This window comes from Petromyzon marinus, unplaced genomic scaffold (genome assembly GCF_048934315.1).
Source record: "Petromyzon marinus isolate PM22_M1 ecotype Great Lakes invasive population unplaced genomic scaffold, UKy_Petmar_22M1.pri1.0 PM_G_Scaffold_17, whole genome shotgun sequence".
NCBI lineage: Eukaryota > Metazoa > Chordata > Hyperoartia > Petromyzontiformes > Petromyzontidae > Petromyzon > Petromyzon marinus.
Window position 1 is genome coordinate 3,376,909 of NW_027422728.1, and position 25,205 is coordinate 3,402,113.

The following is a 25,205-nucleotide window of genomic DNA, read 5'->3' on the forward strand; positions in this document are numbered from 1 at the left end:
CACCACTACTCACCACTAGTACACTCACCACTAGTACACTCACCACTAGTACACCCACCACTCACCACTACTCACCACTAGTACACTCACCACTAGTACACTCACCACTCACCACCACTCACCACTAGTACACTCACCACTCACCACTACTCACCACTCACCACTACTCACCACTAGTACACTCACCACTACTCACCACTAGTACACTCAACACTCACCACTAGTACACTCACCACTAGTACACTCACCACTAGTACACTCAACACTCACCACTAGTACACTCACCACTAGTACACTCACCACTACTCACCACTCACCACTAGTACACCGCTGTGTCTGTTCCACCTGAAGAAGGAGACTTGTGTTGCCTCCGAAACGTCGTGATTTAATTGTTTTCTTTTATTTTGTTTTATTTTACCTCCGTGACGCCACCGTATAAATTGATTCTCAACATTGTTTCGTGAGGAGTCGACTCCTTTTTAAACGCATTAAGAATCGACTCTTATTGACTTGCACGGGGAATCGGATTGAAGAGTTGTATTAGAATTCGATTGCTCATTGAATTGCATGAGGAATCGACTTAGAGTCTGAATCAATACCTTGTCGACTTGTGTTTGGAACCGGTTCGTCGTGTGGAGTTGGATCCGGGTTTGGGGGGTTCAGCATCGCCTGGTGAGTTTACACTCAACACTCACCACTACTCACCACTAGTACACTCACCACTAGTACACTCACCACTACTCACCACTCACCACTAGTACACTCACCACTACTCACCACAAGTACACTCACCACTCACCACTACTCACCACTAGTACACTCACCACTAGTACACTCACCACTCACCACTAGTACACTCACCACTCACCACTACTCACCACTACTCACCACTAGTACACTCACCACTAGTACACTCACCACTAGTACACTCACCACTCACCACTAGTACACTCACCACTACTCACCACTAGTACACTCACCACTCACCACTAGTACACTCACCACTACTCACCACTAGTACACTCACCACTACTCACCACTCACCACTAGTACACTCACCACTAGTACACTCACCACTACTCTCCACTCACCACTAGTACACTCACCACTAGTACACTCAACACTCACCACTACTCACCACTCACCACTAGTACACTCACCACTAGTACACTCACCACTACTCTCCACTCACCACTACTCACCACTAGTACACTCACCACTAGTACACTCAACACTCACCACTACTCACCACTCACCACTAGTACACTCACCACTACTCACCACTACTCACCACTCACCACTAGTACACTCACCACTAATACATTCACCACTACTCACCACTAGTACACTCACCACTAGTACACTCACCACTAGTACACTCACCACTACTCACCACTCACCACTAGTACACTCACCACTACTCACCACTACTCACCACTAGTACACTCACCACTCACCACTAGTACACTCACCACTAGTACACTCACCACTACTCAACACTCACCACTACTCACCACTCACCACTAGTACACTCACCACTACTCACCACTAGTACACTCACCACTACTCACCACTAGTACACTCACCACTGGTATACTCACCACTAGTACACCCACCACTCACCACTACTCACCACTCACCACTAGTACACTCACCACTAGTACACTCACCACTCACCACTACTCACCACTAGTACACTCACCACTAGTACTCTCACCACTCACCACTACTCACCACTAGTACACTTACCACTAGTACACTCACCACTCACCACTAGTACACTCACCACTAGTACACTCACCACTCACCACTAGTACACTCACCACTAGTACACTCACCACTAGTACACTCACCACTCACCACTACTCACCACTAGTACCCCCACCACTCACCACTAGTACACTGACCACTAGTACACTCACCACTCACCACTACTCACCACTAGTACACTCACCACTCACCACTAGTACACTCACCACTAGTACACTCACCACTACTCACCACTAGTACACTCACCACTAGTACACTCACCACTAGTACACTCACCACTCCCCCACTCCCCCTCCCTCCCCCCCAGGTCGAGGACTTTGTCACCACCATGGCCAACGCGGCCTTCCTGTCTCACGCTCTGCGCCCTGACCCTTCTGCTGTCCCTGCTGCTGTTGCTGCCCCTGCTGTCCCTGCTGCTGCTGCCCCTGCTGTCCCTGCTGCCCCCGCTGTCCCTGCTGCCCCTGTTGCTGCCCCTGCTGTCCCTGCTGCTGCTGCCCCTGCTGCTGCTGTCCCTGCTGTCCCTGCTGTCCCTGCTGCCCCTGCTGCTGTCCCTGCTGCTGCTGCTGCCCCTGCTGCCCCCGCTGTCCCTGCTGTTGCTGTCCCTGCTGCTGCTGTCCCTGCTGCTGTCCCTGCTGCTGCTGCCCCTGCTGCTGCTGTCCCTGCTGCTGCTGCCCCTGCCGCCGCTGCCCCTGCTGCCCCTGCCGCCGCTGCCCCTGCTGTCCCTGCTGCTGCTCCTGCTGCTGTCCCTGCTGCTACTGCCGCACTGCCGCTTGGCTCCTCGCTGTGCCGCTGGTGGCTCGGCTTCCTGGGCGCTCTCAGACGCTGCTGCTGCTGCTGCACCACCACCAACACCACCGCCGCTGGCTGTGGTGTTGGTGGTGTTGGTGGTGGTGGGGGTGGTGGTGGTGTTGGTGACGGTGGTGGCGGTGGTGTTGGTGGTGTTGGTGGTGTTGGTGGGGGTGGTGGCGGTGGTGGTGTTGGTGGTGGTGTTATTGGTGGTGGTGTTGGTGGCGGTGGTGTTGGTGGTGGTGGTGTTGTCGGTGGTGGTGTTGGTGGCGGTGGTGGTGTTGGTGGTGGTGGGGTGGTGGTGTTGGTGGTGGTGGCGGTGGTGGTGGTGTTGGTGGTGGTGGTGGTGGCGGTGGTGGCGGTGGTGGTGGTGGTGGTGTTGGTGGGGGTGGTGGCCGTGGTGGCAGTGGTGATGGTGGTGGTGGGGGTGGTGGTGGTGGCGGTGGTGGTGGTGTTGGTGGGGGTGGTGGCCGTGGTGGCAGTGGTGGTTGCGAGCAACCCGAGGAGTGGGCGGTGGCAGTGGTGAGGGCGGCTGGGACGCCGCGCTCACTCCTCACGCTGCTCACTGACCGTGAGGACGACGACCAGGTGAGACCACGGGTGGGGCGCACAAGGATATGTGTCTGTGTGTGTGTAGGTCGACTCAGCTTCAAATGAGTACCTGGAGCGATGTGTAAACATCGCCGCTAGGGAGACAAAGGCGGCCGGGCATGGTGCTGGCCACCCACCCCCTCGTGTGCCGTGCTGGCCTTTAAAGGCGCTCGCTAACAGCACTTGCCCCTACAGTCTGTTAAGGCTATACGGGGTATCTTTGTCTGTGCGCGGCACGGGCTAGAGAAGAGATGGAGTGACGTGGTACAAGAGGATGTGGAGCTGAGTCGACTTCCCGATGACTGGTACCAGCGGTGTAAAAATCGGCCTCTGTGGAGGAGGCTCGTGAAGGACGCTACTGGGCAGTTGGAGGCAGTCGCCCTCCAACAACAACGGAGGGCGGAGGAGTGACGCTCACAACAACGAGCGGAGCGCCGGGTGGCTAAAGCACAGCAGGTTGGCACAGGAGGGGGCACAGGCGGTGCATCAGCCAGTCATCTCAGTCAGTCGACCCGTGGCACCTGGGTCTGTCCCTTGACCTTCTGCCAGCGGGCGTTCGACACTTCACGTGGCCTCAAGGTGCACATAGCCTGGCACAAGCGTCGTGGTGACATCACCGCCACTTGGTGGCGTATGGCGGTTGTTGTTTGTGCATCTCCTCATCTCCCCGTGCCCCCACAGGTGCGTGCGTATGCATGTGAGGTGTTGCAAGTCCTCAGCTCCAACCATGTTGGCGCATTGGCCCTCTGCAACAATGGAGGCATCGCGGCCTTCGCCAGCCTGCTGGGACGCACTCACAACCCTCACACCCTGGAGAAGATCACCGGTAGCAACCCACCCACACTCACCACCCACTCTCGCCACCCACACTCACCACTCACCACCCACTCTCACCACCCACACTCACCACCCACGCTCACCACCCACGCTCACCACCCACACTCACCACCCACACTCACCACCCACACTCACCACCCATGCTCGCCACGCTCGTCACGCTCACCACTCTCACCACGCTCACCACGCTCACCAGGCTCACCACTCTCGCCATGCTCACCACCCACACTCACCACTCACACTCACCACCCACCCACCCTCGCCACCCCTACCCCAGGCACGCTGTGGAACCTGTCGTGCCACGAGCCTCTGAGGGCTGCGCTGGTGGAGCTCTGCCTCCCGGCGCTGGTGGAGCTCGTGCTGGTGCCAGAGAGCGGCTGGAGGAGCAACGTTGGAGACAAACCCTCATCACCCTCCTCACCCAGCTCGCCCGCCTCGCCTTCCGCGGCGTTCTGCAACGCCCTGGCGTGCCTGCGGTAAGGCGCGCCGAGGCAGACGTGACGGGGACGTCGCGGTGGACGCGACGGGAATGTCGCGGTTGACGTGACGGGGACGTCAGGGTTCACGTCACGGCGGTGACGTTGCAGGGAGTTGAGCTCGGCAGACCCGGACAGGCGGCTGAGCATGCGGCAGTGTGAGGGGCTGGTGGACTGCGTGCTGCACTTCATCCGCTCGGCACTCAAAGGCCACAACATCGAGACTCAGGTGACCCCCACACCAAGATGGGTAGTGGTAAAGTAGTGGTTAGCGCTACGAACCCGGCGACCCGGGTTCAATTCCCGCTCGTGGCCAACACCGGTGACGATTATCTGAAATGGTCCTGGGCCTCCCCTAGGTGTACTCAGCCTCAAATGAGTACCTTGGGTGGTGTGTAAACATCACCACTGGGCAGACAAAGGTGGTCGGGCATTGTGCTTGCCACCAACCCCCTCACAGCACTTGCCCCTACAGTCTGTTAAGGCTATATGGAGGGTCTTTGTGTATGTGTGTGTATGTGTGTACTCGTGTGTGGATGTATGTGTGTGTGTATGTATGTCCGTGTGTGTGTATTGTCCGGCAAAAACAACCCCCTACCTCCTCGAGGTGCCGGATGGCAATGTTGTGGTGGGCAGTGCCGTGGGGGGAGGGCCAATTTAGATTGGCCTTTCCCTTCATGGCATTTGTTACCACCACAGCGGCCAAAAGGGGGCTTTGGACCAGTGCGAGGGACTGGTAACCCCTCCACTTTCAATTAACTACCACTAAAATACGAGGTAATGCATTTATTAAGTTTGTGCCGGAGGCACCAGGGGTACGGGCGTCTATGACGTCTCCTGGCCAAACCCCATTTGGCGGAGCGAGGAGATTGAATCTTTACCCTCGGGGCTTCTCCTGGAACAACAAAAAGCCTCTACAGATGGCCACGTGGAATGTTCGAATGCTCACTGCGGAGGAGAGGCTTCCATTCTTTTGTTGGGAGCTGGACTGGTACCGCCTGCATCTCTGGTATTCAGGAGGTCCAGGGGACCGGCTCTGGCTCCTGCCACCATGAGGGGTGGACAGTCCTTTACTCGGGGCAGGAGACTGCCAAACAACAGGGAGTGGCTCTTCTTCTGAACAAAAGAATGAAGGGGGCGTGGGAGTGTGGCGGTCAGGTGTGGGTTGCTGTAATCCCCAGGCTACTTTGGGCTCGCCTTCCCATCAACCAGAGGCGAGGAGTGGTGGTCATGGTTATGTATGCCCCCACTGAAGACGAACATCTGGAGGGATGCAGGCAAGGCCGATGAGTCAGATGGCTTCTATGACCTCCTGTCACAGATACTGGCTAAAGTGGCCCCTCGGGATAGAGTCATCTTGTTGGGTGACTTCAATGCCCGAGTTGGTCATGATGCTAGCACCTGGTCTGGAGTGATTGGAGGGCATGGGCCAGATCAGCTCAATAACAACGGTAAGAGACTGATAGATTGTTGTGCAGCCCATGGGCTTGTAATTACCAACACGCTGTTCCGGCATCGGCACATCCACACAACATCATGGATGCATGCCAGGTCCAAGTGTAGCGAGTCCAACTGAGTCGCAGACGTTGTCTTGGGAGCAACACTTTATTCAGAAACTCAACGTAACGTAACACAACCTACACCTGGGTGTTGAATGCTCATCGAGCCACGCTACGGCAGAACTAGACGCGGTTCGCTATCCCGCCCCAGACCACAAGCTGGGTCCCGGACCACGTGGCTAGAGGCTTCTTCAACCCGACGTGGATCTTCATCACCAGCAACACGAAGAACCCCGAGCCCCTACCGGGGCCCCCGTTATATCGGCCTGGGCTGGGGTTGGCTCCGCCCCTCGCCCCGCCCACCTTCCAGATCTCTCCGGCTCTTTCCCGAAGGCTCCCCGAGAGCTCTGCTATACCACGTGACCGCCCAGCGGCCCCCGTCCACCGGAGGCCCCCCTCCAATATCATCCGGTCACGTGTGGGCAGGCCAACCAGCGTATCATGTCCCAACGTAACCCTGCCTGGCTGACACTCCCTCTCGCTCCCTCACCGGGAGCCCGCACCGCACACTGCACGTTAGTGCCTCCACGCTGCACAGTGCTCACCCAAGCCCCGTGAGGGCTGGTACTTCGCCCAGTAAGCGGACTACACATATTGCCAAGACATTATCCGCCGCGGTTTCGTAAGCCCGGCACCACACAGTGACAATCACAGTCACTACACAAGCAAGAACATCTGCTGGACTACATTGTGACGTAACAGTGGATGCGGGCCCATGTCCTTGACACCAGGAGCTGATCTGCCCACTGACCATCGACTTGTCATTTTTAAGATGCGCCTGCCATTCTTCCACTCCGGTGGTGGGTGTACACCCAGGACCCCATTCAAACCCATAGTGGCATGGTCTCAGCTAGCAGATTAAAGTTTCAAGCGAGAATTTAATCATCGCTTGCAGCTGGGGTTGGCATCATCCCAAACCTCCTCATGTCGAGGGGAAATGGGCGAGGTTTAGGACTGTGGCTTATGCAGCTGCAATGGCTTCTTTGGGTACACGGTCCAGACCTCCTCAGAGACCCTGGCTGACAAAGGAGGTGTTCAGGCTGGCTGAGAAAAAGCGACAGGCCCACTCTCATCATCTACAACATCCCATGTCAGAGAATGAGGAGGCTTACCGCAGCCTTCGCTCAGAGGTTCGTAGAGCCGTGAGGCGCCTCAAGGATGGTTGGTGGTTGCAGGTTGCTGAGGAGATGGAGTCTGCCCCAATGGCCTGCGATCACAAATTCCTATTTAACTCCATCAAAAAAAGTAACCTGCAGCGCCACACCTATTACCATCAATAAGAGAAAGAACGGTGACCCAATCTCCGACCCCCAGGAACAGGTTTGCAGATTTGCTGAGCATTTTTCGGAGGTCCTGGGGGAGGGGAAATCCCCCAACCTGGAAAACATCGTGGGACAAAGTGGGGATAACCCTGCTGAGGCTGCGGTGCCTCATATATTGGAAGAGGAAGTCACCCCCTGTGAGTGGCTGGCTGAGGTGCCATCTGTTGAAGAAGTACTGAAGGCGATCCGGAGTCTGAGACCAGGAAAGGCACTGGGTAGAGATTATCTCCCAAGCAAAATGCTGAGGGAGGGTGGCGTTTGTGCACAGACTGCCCTATATGACATCATAACAGCAGTCTGGACCACTGGACGGGTTCCGCAGGATTGGAAGGATGCCCTGGTGGTCCCCCTCTTTAAGAAGGGGGACCGCACAGACTGTAACAACTACAGGGGCATCTCATGCCTCAGTGTGCTGGGAAAGGTCATGGCAAGGATTATTCAACATCGCCTTGCCAGGCACGCTGAGGCGAGGCTTGCAGAGCCCCATTGCGGTTTCAGGAAAGGGCGGTCCTGCAAAGATGCCATATTTTCTATCGGTCTGCTACAGCAGAAGTGTAGGAAATTCTACATCTCTGCTTTTTTGACCTGCTCAAGGCCTATGATACCATCAGTAGGCCTGGGCTCTGGGTTGTTCTTAGTGCTTTCGGAGTCCCTAACCCTCTGCTCATGGTCATTAAGGACCTTCATGATGGTGAGCGGGCCCGGGTAGAACTTCGTGGCCAGGGTGCGACAGTGATGTCCTCTGGCTCCCACATTATTTAACATCTATTTTGACCACGTAGTTCGTGAAGCCTTCAATAGCTGTACCGGGGGAATCTCCATTTGGTACAGATATAAGGGAGGCTGATCGATGCCCAGGTGCGGTCAAGGGATGGCTCCCTATTGCTCAACCACGTTATGTATGCCGATGATTTGGTAATTGCTGCTCATTCAGAGGAGGAGTTGGAGATGCTGGCTGCTGAGACTGGAGTGTGCCACTAAGAGATGGGGCCTTACCATCACCCCCACCAAAACTAAGCACCTGCCTGGGTATTTTGTACCATCGGACACTCCACCCCCACAACTCCCAATCGGTGATGGGGCAGTTGTGGAGAGAGTAGAGAGATTCCCATATTTATTTTTTACCTACGTGACTTTACCGAATAGAACCAAAGAGTATGAGTTTCCCATACCTGGGCAGTGTGCTCATGACCGGCTCCAGTTTAACAGCAGAGGTCTCACTCCGAATCAGTCGAGCGGCAATATCTTTTCATCGGTTGCGTAACGCTGTGTGGAAGCTACCTGGTCTGTCGCTCCGCACTAAGCTTCAGGTCTTCTCGGCCACGGTCATTCCCTCCCTTCTCTACGCTTGCGAAACGTGGACCCCCCTAATGGAACATCTTCGCCGGTTAGAAACATTTAGGCTGGCCTGCCTACAATCCATCCTGGGTTTAACCAGGCTGGATTGTGTGAGGAGCTCACAAATCCTTGAAAGATCTGGGCAGGGTCCCATCGGTGAGCTCCTCCGGCGGGGAAGGCTGCGATGGCTGGGTCATGTAGCCCGCATGCCCAGCCAACGCATGCCGAAACAGCTTTTGTTCGGCCGGATTGAGGGGGCTAAGCGGCCGCGGCACGGGCTAGAGAAGAGATGGAGTGATGTGGTACAGGAGGACGTGGAGCTGAGTGGACTTGCCGATGACTGGTACCAGCGGTGTCAAGATCGACCTCTGTGGAGGAGGCTCGTGAAGGATGCTACTGGGCAGTTGGAGGTAGTCGCCCTCCAACAACAACGGAGGGCGGAGGAGCGACGCTCACAACAACGAGCGGAGCGCCGGGTGGCTAAAGCACAGCAGGTTGGCACAGTAGGGGGCACAGGTGGTGCATCAGCCAGTCATCTCAGTCAGTCGACCCGTGGCACCTGGGTCTGCCCCGTGACCTCCTGCCAGCGGGCGTTCGACACTTCACGTGGCCTCAGGGTGCACATGGCCTGGCACAAGCGTCGTGGTGACGTCACCGCCACTTAGTGGCGAATGGCGGTTGTTGTGTCTGTGTGTGTCTGTGTGTGTGTGTCTGTGTGTGTCTGTGTGTGTGTGTGTCTGTGTGTGTGTGTCTGTGTGTGTGTCTGTGTATCTCTGTGTGTGTCTGTGTGTGTCTGTGTGTATCTGTGTGTGTCTGTGTGTATCTGTGTGTGTCTGTGTGTATCTGTGTGTGTCTGTGTGTGTCTGTGTGTATCTGTGTGTCTGTGTGTGTCTGTCTGTGTGGGGGGAGCGATAGTGTAGCGGTTAGCGCACTGCGCTATGAACCCGGCGACACGGGTTCGTTTCCCGCTCACGGCCAACACAAGTGACAATTATCTTAACCGGTCCCGGGCCTCCCCTAGGTCGACTCACCCTCAAATGAGTACCTGGTGCAGTGTGCAAACATTGCCACTAGGGAGACAAAGGCGGTCGGGCGTGGTGCTGGCCACCCACCCCCTCGTGTACCGTTACCGGCCTTCATAGGTGCTCGCTAACAGCACTTGCCCCTACAGTCTGTTAAGGCTATATGGGGGATCTTTGATCTTTGGTCTGTCTGTGTGTGTCTGTGTGTTTCTGTGTGTCTGTGTGTATCTGTGTGTCCGTGTGTGTCTGTGTGTGTCTGTGTCTGTGTGTGTCTGTGTGTGTCTGTGTCTGTGTGTGTCTGTGTGTGTCTGTGTGTATCTGTGTGTGTCTGTGTGTATCTGTGTGTATATATCTGTGTGTGTGTCTGTGTGTGTATGTGTGTGTATGTGTGTGTGTCTGTGTGTGTGTCTTGGGAGCGGTAGTGTAGTGGTTAGCGCTACGCTGCGCTACGAACCCGGCGACTCGATTCCCGCTAACGGCCAACACCGGTGACGATTATTTGAACCCGTCCCGGTCCTGGGCCTCCCCTAGGTCGACTCAGCCTCAAATGAGTACCTGGTGCTGTGTGTAAACATCGCCACTGGGGAGACAAAGGCGGCCGGGCGTGGTGCTGGCCACCCACCCCCTCGTGTACTGTGCCGGCCTTCATAGGTGCTCGCTAACAGCACTCGCCCCTACAGTCTGTTAAGGCTACACGGGGGATCTTTGTCTTTACCTTTGTGCATCTGTGTGTGTGTGTGTGTGCTGCGTCAGGACGGCATGGAGCCAGGATGTATTTGCAGCGAGGGCTTTGCTCACCGCTCTCTGGGCTCACCGCAAGCTCCACGCCAGCTACAAGAATGACGGCTGGGACAGGGAGCACTTCCTGTCACAAAGATTTCTCGAGCAGCAGCGGAGTCAGCGGCAGCTGTGGCAGCAGTGGCAGCTGTGGCAGCAGTGGCAGCTGTGGCAGCAGTGGCAGCAGTGGCGTCTGTCGCAGCGGCCGCAGTAGCAGCGGTAGTAGGAGCAGTCGTGGCTGTGGCATTGTTGTTGTTGATTTGGTTGTTGATGTTTATGATGTTGTTGTTGATGATGTTGATTTTGATGATGTTGATGATGTTGATTTTGTTGTTAAAGATGTTGATGTCGTTCGACTGGTGGGCTACGGGAATGAGGTAACGACGGTAGAATCTGCCGGTGGAGCGAGCCTCTGGAACAAGCGAGACCGTTCGGGAATTGGGGAGATGCGTGGGAGAATCGGGGCTGTTGCAGTGGAGGTCTCCGCCTGTTTGAGTGAACGCGTCTCTACAGTAAAGAAACCATCTCAAGATAAGTGTGACAAGTCTTCATCGCACATGCAATGAATGCACTTGGCACACGCCACACACTCAGAATGCAATTTGACTCGACGCAATCTATTCCTAGAATGAAATTGTTCCGCCGTCCACCTGGTAACCAAATAGTCCAGTGGGTTTATGAACAAACACATTCTCTTGCAGAGGGAGCTGGTAGGAACGTTGGGTTGCTCGGTCAATGGCCAGGGTCAACGGCACCACCACGTGGTGTATTCCGCAAATATGCCCGACTGTGAGGGCGGGCACTAGCCGGCGTGAGTAGGTTACACGTTGAGTTTAATAAGGGCACCACGGGGTGACCAGCCCCTCCCCTCCCCCACCCAGCCCCACCCCTCCCACCCCTCACCCAGCCCCTCCCCACCCTCCCCTCCCCACCCAGCCCCTCCCCACCCTCCCCTCCCCACCCAGCCCCTCCCCATCCTCCCCTCTCCACCCAGCCCCACCCCTCCCATTTTTAGATGCACGACGGACGGACGGACACAATAATCCCCTGTGGGCTGGTGGTGTAACCAGGAGGTTCCTACCAGTATCATTGAGCTTCAAATCTAATTGATGCATAGATTCGAATCGCAACCCTTGCAGTCACTAATCTACATAGTCAACACAGTTTGATTGTTTTTTATAGATATGCCAATTAGGACATAGTTTCATGATGTTTAAGTCTCAGTGCGAGTGATATATGCTCGTCATTGCCTTGCTGCTGCTTGAACGAGCGGTGGGGAGCGGTAGTTGTAGTAGCGGTCAGCACTGTGCCGCGCTACGAACCCCCGGACACCCGAGTTCGATTCCTTCTCACGGCCAACACCCAGTGACCAATAAAAAAAAAAACCGTCTGCAATTCTGTTTAACGTCCAGTAGTAGTAGGCTTCTTTAATAACGAGGAATAACAACGTGAACAATAAACATCTACATTAACATCCAGAAGTTGTAGGCTTCCGTGACCAACGTTGACCATAATAGACGTTGTTTTTGGGTTAGATCGTGTCGTATTATTGCTCTTTGGTGTTGGCCCCACTTTTGTATGCTCTCGTGGTTTGTGACGTTACGGTGTTGTAATTAAATAAACATTGACGACAATGTAAAATAAAGCAGTTTGTTTCGTGTTGTTTCTTTGCTGGTGGGTTAGGGAATTGAGAACATTCCACACATGGAGTTGTTTCCTTGACGGTGGCTTTCATAAATAGGTGGGATAGCAAGATGAGTAATTTTATTATCACTTTCATGTGATCACGCGACCAGGTTTCACATGTCTGCATGAAGTCTAGGGCAGTAAGACTGTTTTTAGAGTGCTCGACATACAATGTGAAGGTTGGTACCGTATTTTCCCGCATATAGCCTGCGGACGCATATACCCCGCAAAAATAGCATTTTGTGTAAAACCGACACTTCTTTCAAATGTTTCTTGCCGTTGGTTTTTCACACCTGATGATGACCGTTTGTGTTATGGCCGAAACGTGAGAATTTTTATTGTTTAATATATATTTTATTATTTTGTTGTTTCCCTTTAACGTGACTTTACCGAAAGAGCTAAGAATATGAATTACTGCAGTCACAAAAGCTTTGAATCAAAATTTCAGACACCCCGCACCTCCATATACCCCGCATGCATTCATAGATTTAACGTCGTTACCGCAGCTTAATTCCATCATTAAAACGAAGTTTACATTTGTAATACATTACACTATCAATTGTTAACATTAAAATCATAACTTGCAATAAAGAAAACAAACTAACCGGAAACGAGTGAACTTAAAACAGTAAATAAGTAAGAAAAGTGAATATCCAATAAATAAGTAACACGTAACTTGTAGATAAGTAAGTAGTTTTAGCACTGGTAGATTGCGCACTGCGCAGACAATAGCGGCACTACGGTAACGCCGTGGCCTCGCCCACCCCCCACCTCTCCCCCAGCTCTCCTGTCGCCGGTAAACAAAGTACGCCCACTTCAAACATCATTTCATTGTACAAACAATTCGAATCATTTAAAAGTGATAACGTGCAATATTAGTGTGAGTGGTTTATTCAGCAGTGCTTCAGTCAAAGGTAAGTGTTGCATAGTGGATAGTCCTACCATTAAAAACTGTAAACGAGTCATGACTTGTCACACGTGTAAAATATTTCTGGGATAGCCAGCACCTCCATATACCCCGCAGGGTCTTGTTTGTTTGTAAAAAGTTGTATACCCCGTGGGTTATATGCGGGAAAATGCGGTAGTGTATATACTGATTGGATATCTATTATTTTTAAAAAATTAGTATCACTTTCAAAAACCTAACAGTTGGTTGTTTAAATCGAGATGATTGGCATCCCTTTCTTGAATAAAGAGGGAAACAGGTTAATGACATAACAGTGCACTACACAAATTAATGGTTGTAGAGGATTACTTTATTGTTACAGCTTATTTGAAAGCAGGTCTTGTTCCTTCTGTACTCGAAAACATTTAGCATCCAGTGCCAGTGAATGGCCATTAAAATCCATGGGACCTAGTGTCTGTGACTGCGTTATAAAAGTCCTAATGCAGTGGTTCTTAACCTGGGTTCGATCGAACCCCAGGGGTTCGGTGAGTCGATCTCAGGGGTTCGGCAGAGCCCCCGCCACGGAGGTCCGGACACACTTGAATTATTGTGTAAATTTGTGATGACACACACGGCCCGCTTGGCCATCACTGGCTGCAGATGATCATGCTACACTGCTTGGCCAATCAGCGCTGCGGGGAATTTAGTGCGTACTCAGTAGTCAACGTGTGACTGTTGTCGTACGTCGTGTGATTTCTTTAATATTTTATCCATACTAACTATGTCGGGCAAAAGAAGAAAGTGGTCGGACGAATATGTACAACATGGATTCTCATGTATCACGGAACGTGATGGGAGTGAGCGTCCTATCTGCATGATTTGCAACGCCAAGTTGAGCAACTCTAGTCTTGCACCGGCAAAACTAAAGGAACACTTCTTGAAGCTGCATGGAGATGGGGAATACAAGAACACAACACTTGCTGAATTCAGGGTGAAGAGAGCCAGATTGAAAGGGCCACTCTGCCTGCTCTTGGATTTGTACCTGTTAACAAACCGATCCTGACAGCATCGTACGAAGTTGCTTACCTGATCGCAAAGCAGGGCAAGCCACACACAATTGGTGAAACACTTGTGAAACCAGCTGCATTAAAGATGGCGAATCTGATACTCGGAACAGCGGCCGAAGGTAAATTATCCTAAATTCCCCTTTCAAATGACACCGTCAGTGACAGAATAGAAGACATGAGTAAAGACATCTTGGCTCAAGTAGTCGCGGATCTGATTTCAAGCCCGGCAAAATTCAGCCTTCAACTCGACGAAACCACAGACGTTTCTGATCTAAGCCAGCTTGCTGTTTTTGTACGCTATGTGAAAGACGACATGATTAAAGAAGAGTTTTTATTTTGTAAGCCTCTTACAACAACAACGAAGGCAGCCGATGTGAAGAAGCTTGTGGATGACTTCTTCAGAGACAACAATCTTTCATGGGATATGGTTTCTGCAGTTTGTACGGACGGAGCTCCAGTCATGCTGGGAAGAAAGTCTGGTTTTGGTGCGCTAGTAAAGGCCGATGCACCACACATCATTGTGACGCATTGTATTCTGCACAGGCATGCGTTGGCAACAAAAACCTTACCTCCAAAAATGGCAGAAGTATTAAAAACTGTGGTGGAATGTGTGAACTATGTGCGAAAAAGTGCTCTGAGGCACCGCATCTTCAGTGAGCTGTGTAAAGAAATGGGCTCTGAATTTGAGGTACTTCTGCTCCATTCTAATATTCGGTGGTTATCCCGGGGACAGGTGCTGAATCGTGTTTTTGCCATGCGTGTGGAATTAGCCCTGTTTTTGCAAGAGCACCAACACTGCCATGCAGATTGCTTCAAAAATCCTGAGTTCATTCTCATTTTAGCGTACATGGCTGATATATTCGCAGCTCTCAATCATCTCAATCAGCAGATGCAGGGTGGTGGAGTCAATATCATGGAAGCGGAAGAACACCTGAAGGCTTTTCAAAAAAAGCTACCGTTATGGAAACGACGAACAGAGAACAATAACTTCGCAAACTTCCCGCTTCTGGACGACTGTGCAAGTAAGATCGAAGATGTGTCTGGAATCGGAGATATTTCTGTATCCACGGAACTGAAGCAAACAATTGCCACGCACTTAGATGAGCTTGCAAAGTCTCTCGACGGATATTTCCCTACAAGAGAGTCATATCCAGCATGGGTGAGACAGCCGTTCACGTTTTCTGTTGAAACAGCAGATGTCAATGATGAATTCCTCGACGAAATCATTGAAATTCAGCAGAGCCAGGTTCAACAGCAACTCTTCAGAACAACAACGCTCTCAACGTTTTGGTGTATCCAGTTATTGCTAAGAAAGCCCTGGATTTTTTATACCATTTGTTACAACATATCTTTGTGAGCAATCCTTTTCGAGGATGCTGGACATAAAAACGAAGAAAAGGAACAGACTTTGCTGTGAAAATGACATGAGAGTGGCACTTGCCAAGGTGAAGCCACGCATATCTGAACTGATCTCTCAAAGGCAACAGCAGAAGTCACATTGATTTCCAGGTATGTAATTTGTTGTGAGTTTATGCATTGTGTTGGTTTTATTCTTTGAACAAGGTAATGTTCATGCACGGCTCATTTTGTGTACCAGTAAAAAACATATCTATGTCTTGAATTTGAAAAAAATCACATTTTATTTTTCACTAAAGAGGGGTTCGGTGAATGCGCATATGAAACTGGTGGGGTTCGGTACCTCCAACAAGGTTAAGAACCACTGTCCTAATGTGTTCACCGTAATTTTCAGCCACGCTCCATGGTTAACCGGCTACTGGACAAAGGACTTCCCAATGCGGCGCTTTCTCTCGTGATTCTGCAATACAATAATTCACCTGGCGCCTACACAACGGAACGATTTCATTGCCTGATCTTCGTTATTAATCACTGAAATTGTATCTCTAATTATTTTATTAATATGTTCACATGCTGGTGAACACTGTAAGACTTTGGTGGAAATCCACAGTGGTTCTCCGATGGAGAATGGCCCCCGTCACAGACGTTGGGATTTTCCTCTCCATTGCCAAGGTCACCAGCATGTGATTGTTGCCCATGCTCGGTTGAACAGCCCTTTACTTGGACTCATCTAGAAATTGGAAGCCTGCCATGTTTTTTTAAGATCTTGGGACACAACGATGCTTCATAGTAAATTGTCACTTGTCCGCTATAGAAGATTACAAAAAGACCAACATTTACAGCTTACTCAGGCTATGCCATGACTAACACCTCCACTATACAACTGGGTCCAGCAACCTTTAAATCTGAATGAAAGTATGAATCCTCGTTTGATGAGTCACGGATTCAAAATAGTTTTTTGGCAGCAATTTAGTACAAATACCTTTTTGAGAAATAATTATAACAAAAAATGCAATGGACCCATTTATAAGTACAGCAATCTTCATTTGAAGCTTTCGTGACTGCAGCAATCCATACCCTTTGGTTATTTCGGCAAAGTCGTCACGTAGTAGGTAGAAAATAAATAGATCACGTGACGTTTCAATGGCAACCCAAGCGACCGTCTTCAGGTGAGACAAACGCAGCAGGAGAACTGCTGACGCACCCACCACCCCCCATCATCAGACCACAAGCTGGGTCTGATGAAGAACTTTGTCAAAGCCATGGACAAAACACAAGCAACTTCCAAGTACCGCTGTGGAAAAATTCTCAAAGTGAAGCTAAGATAAAGGAAGGTGTCTTTGTTGGTCCTCAGATTCGTGAACTTTTTCGGGATGACGCATTTGACAGTGCGCTGCGTGGCAAAGGAAAAGACGGCATGGAAAGCTTTCCAGTTAGTGGCAACATTTTCTCGGAAACAACAAGGCAGGCAACTACAGGGGAGTAGGTGGAAAACCTCAAGGCATACAAAAGCCTTGGTTTGCACCATGTCACTAAAGATACACTTTTTGCACTCTCATCATCTAGATTTTTTCTCACCGAATTGCGGAGCAGCGAGCAACGAGCATCGCGAGCGATTTCACCCAGGACATTGCAATAATGGAGAAACGCTATCGGGGTCAATGGAGCCCCATCAATGCTTGCAGACTATTGCTTGACGGTGTCAAGAGATGCTCCATTTTTTATGAATAAAAGAGACAAGCCAAGAAGCGTCGAGTAGACACTGAACAAGGACTAAACTATGTACTTACTAGCGGTAAGTACCCGGCGTTGCCCGGGCGAAAAAGATAGACACACACATCAAGTTACACACAGACATCGACCCACACACGTAGAAACACATCGACTTACACGCGCACACACATACACATATAGACTCACACAGACAGACATCGACTTACACATATGAACTTACACACACATAGACATCCACTTTAGATACACACACATGGAGTTACACACACATATCGACATACACACATATAGCGACTCACACACACACATCGACTCACACACAGACAAAGGGAACTCACACATACATTGACGTAAAAACACATGTCATTACACACACACACATATCGAGTAAGACACACACACACATGGACGTATATACACACACATGGACCCACGCACACATATCGATTTACACACACACACATAGACTCGCACACACGTAAATAGACTGACACACACATTGCCCTACACACATATGGACTCTGACACACAGAGATCGACTTTAGATACACACACATGTGTATCTAAAGTAGATGTATGGACTTACACACACACACATGTGGATAAACATAGAGACATATGGACTGACACACACATACACATGGACGTACACACACACATCGACTGACACACATAGACACACAAACGCACATTGACTTACACACTGACATGAAGCCATGCACACACATTGACTAACACACACACACACATCAACTAACATACACACAGCGACTGATACACGCACACATGGACTGACACGCACCCTTGGACTGACACACACACACAAACACATCGACCTACACACACACACAGCGACTGATACACACACATGGACTGACACGCACCCTTGGACTGACACACACACACAAACACATCGACCTACACACACAAACACATCGACCTACACACACACACATCGACTGATACACACACATGGACTGACACGCACCCTTGGACTGACACACACACACAAACACATCGACCTACACACACACATCGGGGGTTGTCCGTTAGAAAAAGACAGACACACGCATGGTCCTACACGCACACACATATGGACTCAAACACACACATCGAATCACACACACACATCGACGTGCACAGCAATCCCCGATGATGGCACAGCTATGAGCATCGCAGTACTACGTATCAGTAAATAGTGTGACGTGAGCAATCGAAACAGTAGAAATGCATAGAAGAAATCAGCTGAAATACGTGTACATGAAAGAGCATCAGTGTGCACAGATAAGTTGAGAAGCAGGCTACAGTCTAGATTATAGAGTGGCAGTACGTGGACTAAATGATATAAGCATAGCTACAGTCAACATAAAAAGCTGGCAATACGGGCAGCAGCTGAAAAAGCAAGATACAGTCGACATGAAAGGCTGGCAGTACACTGAGTGAGGTAAAGAAGCAGGCAACAGATTATAGACTGGCATACACTCATAATGGGCAAAAGCTAAATTAGCAGTGTATATAATAGTGGCAGTGCACTGGCGTGAATTAATCAGCAGGCAGCAAGCCACATCACAGACTGGCAGTACACGGTCTCAGCGTCATAAAAACACAGCTAAAAAAGGAAACATGTAGCAACCTAAGAATGAAAAAGTATTTTTCTGCACACAAAGAAAATTATTGTAATATCTGCCACCTTATTTGTTTCATAATAGTAAACAATGAACCCGAGTTATTATCTGCACACAAACATTATTATTGTAATATCAGACAACTTATTTGTTTGGGAATAGTAAACAATGAACCTAAGTTCTTATCTGCACACAAACATTATCATTGTAATATTTGGCAACTTATTTGTTTGATAATAGTGTAGGGGCGTGTATGGGCTATGTGTTGCGACGGTCTGTGTACACTTACCTGTAAGGGCTGACATAGTCCAGTAGGGGCAGTCGCAATATCCCTTGCCCCGTAGCAGGAGGGGGCTGTTGGGTGTCCTGGGATCCGCCGGGGTCCCTCCCGGGGGGAGGGGGCTGCGGGGTGTTCTGGGATCCCTCGGGACCCCGCCCCTGCGGTGGGGAGGTGTATATAAGCCGGACCTCTCTACAAGCTCGGGGCCAGTTGAAGACAGAAGCAAGAAGACTGGTCAGCTAGGACCCTGGGACCCCTAGTCCCGCTGCCCTTGTCAGGGCCGGGACTCTGTGTGGCTCAGTGGTGAGATCCTGGGAACCCCCGGCCCGATGTGCTTGTAAGGGCCAGGTCTGAGCGGGTCAGTGGTTGAAACCCGTACCCTGGATGGGTTGGGTTAGATTCGCCTCCCCTAGGCACTTATAGCCGGAGGACCTAGAGTAGCAGTCCCGTATCGGCTGAGTTAGCCGGAGGCAGTACCTCCCTAGGCAAGGGTAATAGATGGGCCGTTGCCCTGAGTGTGCCGGGTTGTACTACCGGACATTGTGTTGAATAAATAGTGTTGCCTCCAAGACATGCGTCCGACGTCTCCAAATTACACAACACTACAATAGTAAACAATGAACCTGAGTTCTTAGCGAAAGATTCAATACAATTGTACATTACATTGCCATGGTGAGGCCTTGTCCCGTGCAGAGGCTACGGCCTTGCCTAGATTGGCCAGCCGGAGGTGACACATTGCCAGGCTGGGGACTGGGCCGCTACACCCCCCCCCCCCCACCATGCCCCCGCCCGAGCCACAATAATACTATGTAAGCGCTGTAATAATATTAATATCTAAGGACTTCATAGCAGTAACTGCACGCATCATGTTGGGGGGGGGGGGGGGGCAAAGAGGACATCAGACTGTGAAGAAATAGCCGCAGCGTTGTGTATATTTAGTGCATGTTAAACACGTAAAAGAAAATGTCCTTTGTGAGCTCCACTGAACGCGCAACACTTGGCGGGGTCCACCGCCCCCCCCCCTCCCAAGCAATTGGCGTGAGTTGCTACGGTCAATGTCGTGCAATAAATAAATAAATATAGCGAAATCCCACAAAATCGCTGTGACTAATTTAAAGGTGTCGGACATGAAAAAGGAATTGCCTATTCCCACCGTGGGGCTTAGGGCGTGCTGGCTGGCACATTTTTTTCGATGTCAACCCCACGGTTCGAGAGCCAAATCCCTCGCAAGCGCACGTGCGCGGAGACGTTTATAGATAAGATATTTACATACAAAAAATTATGCCTTTTATTTCATAATACATTTCCTTTATATTCTTTGTTCTTTCGGTAAAGTCACGTAGAAGGGAAAAAATAAAATAATAAAATATATAATATTCAAAATATATTTTTAATATATAATATATATTTTTTTATTCTAATAAAAAATATATAGAAAATATATATAAAATATACATTTTTATTATAATAAAAAATATTTAATATATTTATTATTATTTCATTGTTCCCTTCTACGTGAATTTACCAAAAGAACCAAGAATATGAATCCCTGCAGTCACAAAAGCTTTAAATCAAAACATTTCCTTTATATAGCCTTCTTGCTGATGTTTTAAAGTGGTACATGAACAGGACAGGTGACACGTCATCATGTAAAGCAACCATAAACATTTGAAAAGACCTAGGTTTACAATTCATGAGTAAAACTGAAATATCTTGGGAACACTAGTGGGTTTAAACCATTTATTTTTACGTGATTGAACCCAAAAAAGCCTCATGGGTATCGGTCGCGAAAGCCTACGTGTTCAACATTGTATAACTGCTCAGCCCGAGCCATATCAACGCTCTGATATTTGCACAGCCCTTGTACTGTTCGCCCTCGTACAGACGTCGTTCTCTGGTCTCCTAACAGCGGTGCAGAGACAGGGCCGTGAAGGATTGTCGTCTCTGGGTGTAGGCCAATCGGCTGTCAAGGACAATGCTGTACATCGTTTTCAAAGCGTCTTTGTTTCCACGTTATGCCGCAAGCACGATGCGCGTCCCGGCGTGTGCCACGAAACGACGGGGGGGGAAAAAACATACCCTAGACTCCTCCCATGGCTGGGCTCTCCCCACGGGTCACCGAATGCCGCTGGAGGTGGCCACGCCGAGCGAACCCTTTCCCGCACTCGGCGCACACGTACGGCCACTCGCCGGTGTAAGTCCACGCGTGCATGCGCAGGTTGCAGGCCTGCGTGTACCCTTTGTCGCACTCGGCGCACACGTACGGGCTCCCGCCCGCGTCCCTCCTAGCGTGCCTCTTCAAGGTGCAGGCCTGCGTGAACCTTTGCCCGCACCCCTGGCACGCGTTCGGCCTCTTGCCCGTGTGCGTCCTCGCGTGCTTCTTCAAGGCGGAGCCATAGGTAAACCCTTTCCCGCACTCCTGTCACACGTAAGGCGTCTCGCCCGTGCACGTCCTCGCGTGTACGTGCAGTTGGTAGGCGGCCGCGAACCGCTTTGCCGCACTCAAGGCGCACGCGTGCGGCTTCTCGGCCGCGTGCGTCTTGAAGTGTCTCGCCAGGTGGAAGTGCCGGGGGAAGCGCTTCCTGCGGCACTCCCGGCACGCGTGCCGCTTGTCGCCGGGGGAGCTCGCCGCCTTTTCGTCTCTCCTGCCAAGGCACGAACGGGCGGGATGGGCGGTGAGCGGGGGGAGCGTTGTCCAGGCACATCGTGCCCGCACGTGGCTTTCCGTCAGCGTTGACCTTGAGGTTTAATTACATAATAGAGGGTTTGTGTTTGTGTCGTTAAAGATATACATTTATGTATTTTATGTAAAAGAGCCTCAATGCACGTCGTGGAAGTCATCACAAAGCAGTCCTTAAAAACTACTTTTCCGCTGCGAGCGCTCCGCATCTCCTGGCCAAGCCCTGGCTCCCTGAGTTTGAATCGACAACAGAACCTGAGCTGTAATTTACATGAAAAGAAATCGCATTCGTTCAATGATAAATGGGAGGTCTAATCAACTCCAAAAAAAACATCTAAACGTTTATATTCTTGGTTCTTTCGGTAAAGTCACGTAGAAGGGAAACAATCTTATATATAAAAGTATTTGCGTGCGTGCGCTTGCAGGGGATTTGACTCTCAAATGGTGGGGTTCAAGTCCGAAAAAAATTGCCGGGTGGCACACCCCAAGCCCCCTGCTTGGTATAGGCTATTCCGTTTTCCCAGTCGTCAACTTTAAATTAGTTTAATTAGCGATTTAGTGCCATTCTTATTTTAATTATTTCCTTACTTACTGCACGAGCTCGACCGTACCAACTGACGCCAATTGCGTGGGGGGGGGGGGCGGACCCTGACAAGTGATGCACATTCAGTCGAGCTCACGGCGACACCACGGCACTCTGTCACGTGAGTACTTTGTGCTATAGAGTCACTAAATAAATTGATATAGTCAGCATGTACTCCTGTACAGTATATAAATACTGCTATAGAGTCAGCATGTACTATTGTAGAGTCCATAAATACTGCTATGGAGTTAGCATGTACTACTGTACAGTCGATATATACTGCTATAGAGTCAGCATGTACTACTCTACTCATAGCAGGTACCACCACTGTCGCTTGCCCTGCTGTAATCATAGCTTACACCACAGTATACATGCACTGCTGCAGGGAAAGCAGCTACCACCACTGTAAGCACTGTTGTAATCATAGCAGCTACCACAACAGTATGCATGCACTGCTGCAGGGAAAGCAGGTACCACCACAATATGCACTGCTGTAATCATACCAGGTACCAGCACATTCAGTATGCACCGCTGTTGTTAAACCATGTACCACCACAGTATGCACTGCTGTTATCATAGCAGCTACCACCACAGTTAGTATGCACTTCTTTTGTAATAGCCGCTATCACCAATGTCATAGTGCATACCGTCGTGGTGTGTGTGTGCGTAAGTCCATGTATGTGTGTGCGTAAGTCAATGTGTGTGCGTGGTGTGTGTGTGTAGAAAACTACTCTTTTTTAATTAAGTTACTTCTTTCACAGTAATAATGCCTGCGTCTAAATCCATGTGTGTGTGTGCGTCGATGTGCATGTCTGCGGCCATGTGTGTGTGTGTGAGTCAATGTGTGTGTGTGTGCGTCACTCCATGTCAGTCAGTGTAAGTACATTTCTTTCTATGTGTGTGTTTTTTCGTCCATGTGTGCGTGTGAGTCCATGTGTGTGTGTCTGTACGTACATGTGTGTGTGTGTGCGTACGTCCATGTGTGTATCTCAGTCCATGTTTGTGTGCCTCTATGTGCGTGTGTCAGTCCATGTGGTAGCTGCTATGACTACCTCCTCGCGGTGCCGGACGGGCAACTCTGTCGTGGACAGCGCTGTGGGGGGAGATCCAATTTTGATTGGCTCCTCCCCTCATGGCATATGTATCCACCACAGGGGCTAAACGGGGGCTCTGGACGGGTGCGAGGGGCTGGTAACCCCTCCACCTTCAATTAATTACCACGAAACTACGAATTAAACTTAAATATGTAACAACTAAGCTTGTGCCGGAGGCCCCGGGGGGCCAGGCGTCTATGACGTCTCCTGGCCAAACCCCAATTGGCGGAGCCAGGAGATTGAATACCTACCCTCGGGGCTACTCCAGAAACAATGAAAAGCCACTACGGTTGGCCACGTGGAATGTTCGAACGCTCACTGCAGAGGAGAGGCTGCCACTCCTCTGTCGGGAGCTGGACCGGTACCGCCTGGATCTATGCGGCATTCAGGAGGTCCGGTGGACCGGCTCTGGCTCCTGCCACCATGAGGGGTGGACAGTTCTCTACTCGGGGCAGCAGACTGCCAAACAACAGGGTGTGGGTCTTCTTTTGAACAAAAGAATGAAGGGGGCGTGGGAGCGTGGCGGTGAGGTGTGGGAAGCTGTAAGCCCCAGGCTACTTTGGGCTCGCCTTCCCATCAACCGGAGGCGAGGAATGGTGGTCGTGGTTACTTATGCCCCCACCGAAGATGAACATCCGTGGAGGGATGCAGGCAAAGCCGATGAGTCAGATGCCTTCTATGACCTCCTGTCACAGGTGCTGGCTAAAGTGGCCCCTCGGGATAGAGTCATCATGTTGGGTGACTTCAATGCCCGAGTTGGTCATGATACTGGCACCTGGCCTGGAGTGATTGGAGGGCATGGGCCAGATCAGCTCAATAACAACGGTAGGAGGCTGCTAGATTTTTGTGCAGCCCATGGGCTTGTAATTACCAACACGCTGTTCCGGCATCGGCGCATCCACACAACATCATGGATGCATGCCGGGTCCAAGCAAGAACATCTGCTGGACTACATAGTGACGGACCAGCGAATGCGAGCCCATGTCCTTGACACCAGGACCTACCGTGGAGCTGATCTGCCCTCTGACCATCGACTAGTCATCTGTAAGATGCGCCTGCCATTCTTCCACTCCGGTGGTGGGTGTACACCCAGGACCCCATTCCAACCTAAAGTGGCCTGGTCTCAGTTATCTGATGAAAGTTGCAAGCGAGAATTTCATCATCGCTTGCGGCTGGGATTGGCATCGTCCCCGACTCCTCCTGATGTCGAGGGTAAATGGGCGAGGTTTAGGACTGTGACTCATGCAGCTGCAATGGCTGCTTTGGGTACGCGGTCCAGACCTCCCCAGACACCCTGGATGACAGAGGAGTTGTTCACGATGGTTGAGAAAAAGCGACAGGCCCACTGTCATCGGCTACAGAGTCCCACGTCAGAGAATGAGGAGGCTTACCGCAGCCTTCGCTCGGAGGTTCGGAGAGCCGTGAGGCGCTGCAAGGATGGGTGGTGGTCGCGGGTTGCTGAGGAGATGGAGTCTGCCTCAGTGGCCCGTGATCACAAATCTCTATTTAACTCCATCAAAAAAGTAACCTGCAGCGCCACACCTATTACCATCATTAGGGGAAAAAACGGCGATCCAATTTCCGACCCCCAGGAACAGGTTCGCAGATTTGCTGAGCATTTCTGTGAGGTCCTGGGGGAGGGAAAATCCCTCAGCCAGGAAAACATCGTGGCACAAAGTGAGGATGACCCTGCTGAGGCTGCGGTGCCTCAAATATTGGATGAAGTCACCCCCTGT

The 25,205-nt window shown here is 50.9% G+C and overlaps 1 protein-coding gene across 1 annotated transcript; it reads left to right on the forward strand.

The window, feature by feature from the left end:
- The first annotated feature begins 2,098 nt into the window (after nt 1-2,098).
- On the forward strand, nt 2,099-12,123 carry LOC142911182 (catenin delta-2-like). Its single transcript, XM_076060284.1, has 6 exons — nt 2,099-2,118; nt 2,964-3,144; nt 3,829-3,973; nt 4,262-4,460; nt 4,572-4,689; nt 10,455-12,123. The coding sequence occupies exons 1-6, from the start codon at nt 2,099-2,101 to the stop codon at nt 10,542-10,544; spliced, it is 753 nt and encodes a 250-aa protein (XP_075916399.1). The 3' UTR covers nt 10,545-12,123.
- Nucleotides 12,124-25,205: the final 13,082 nt, after the last annotated feature.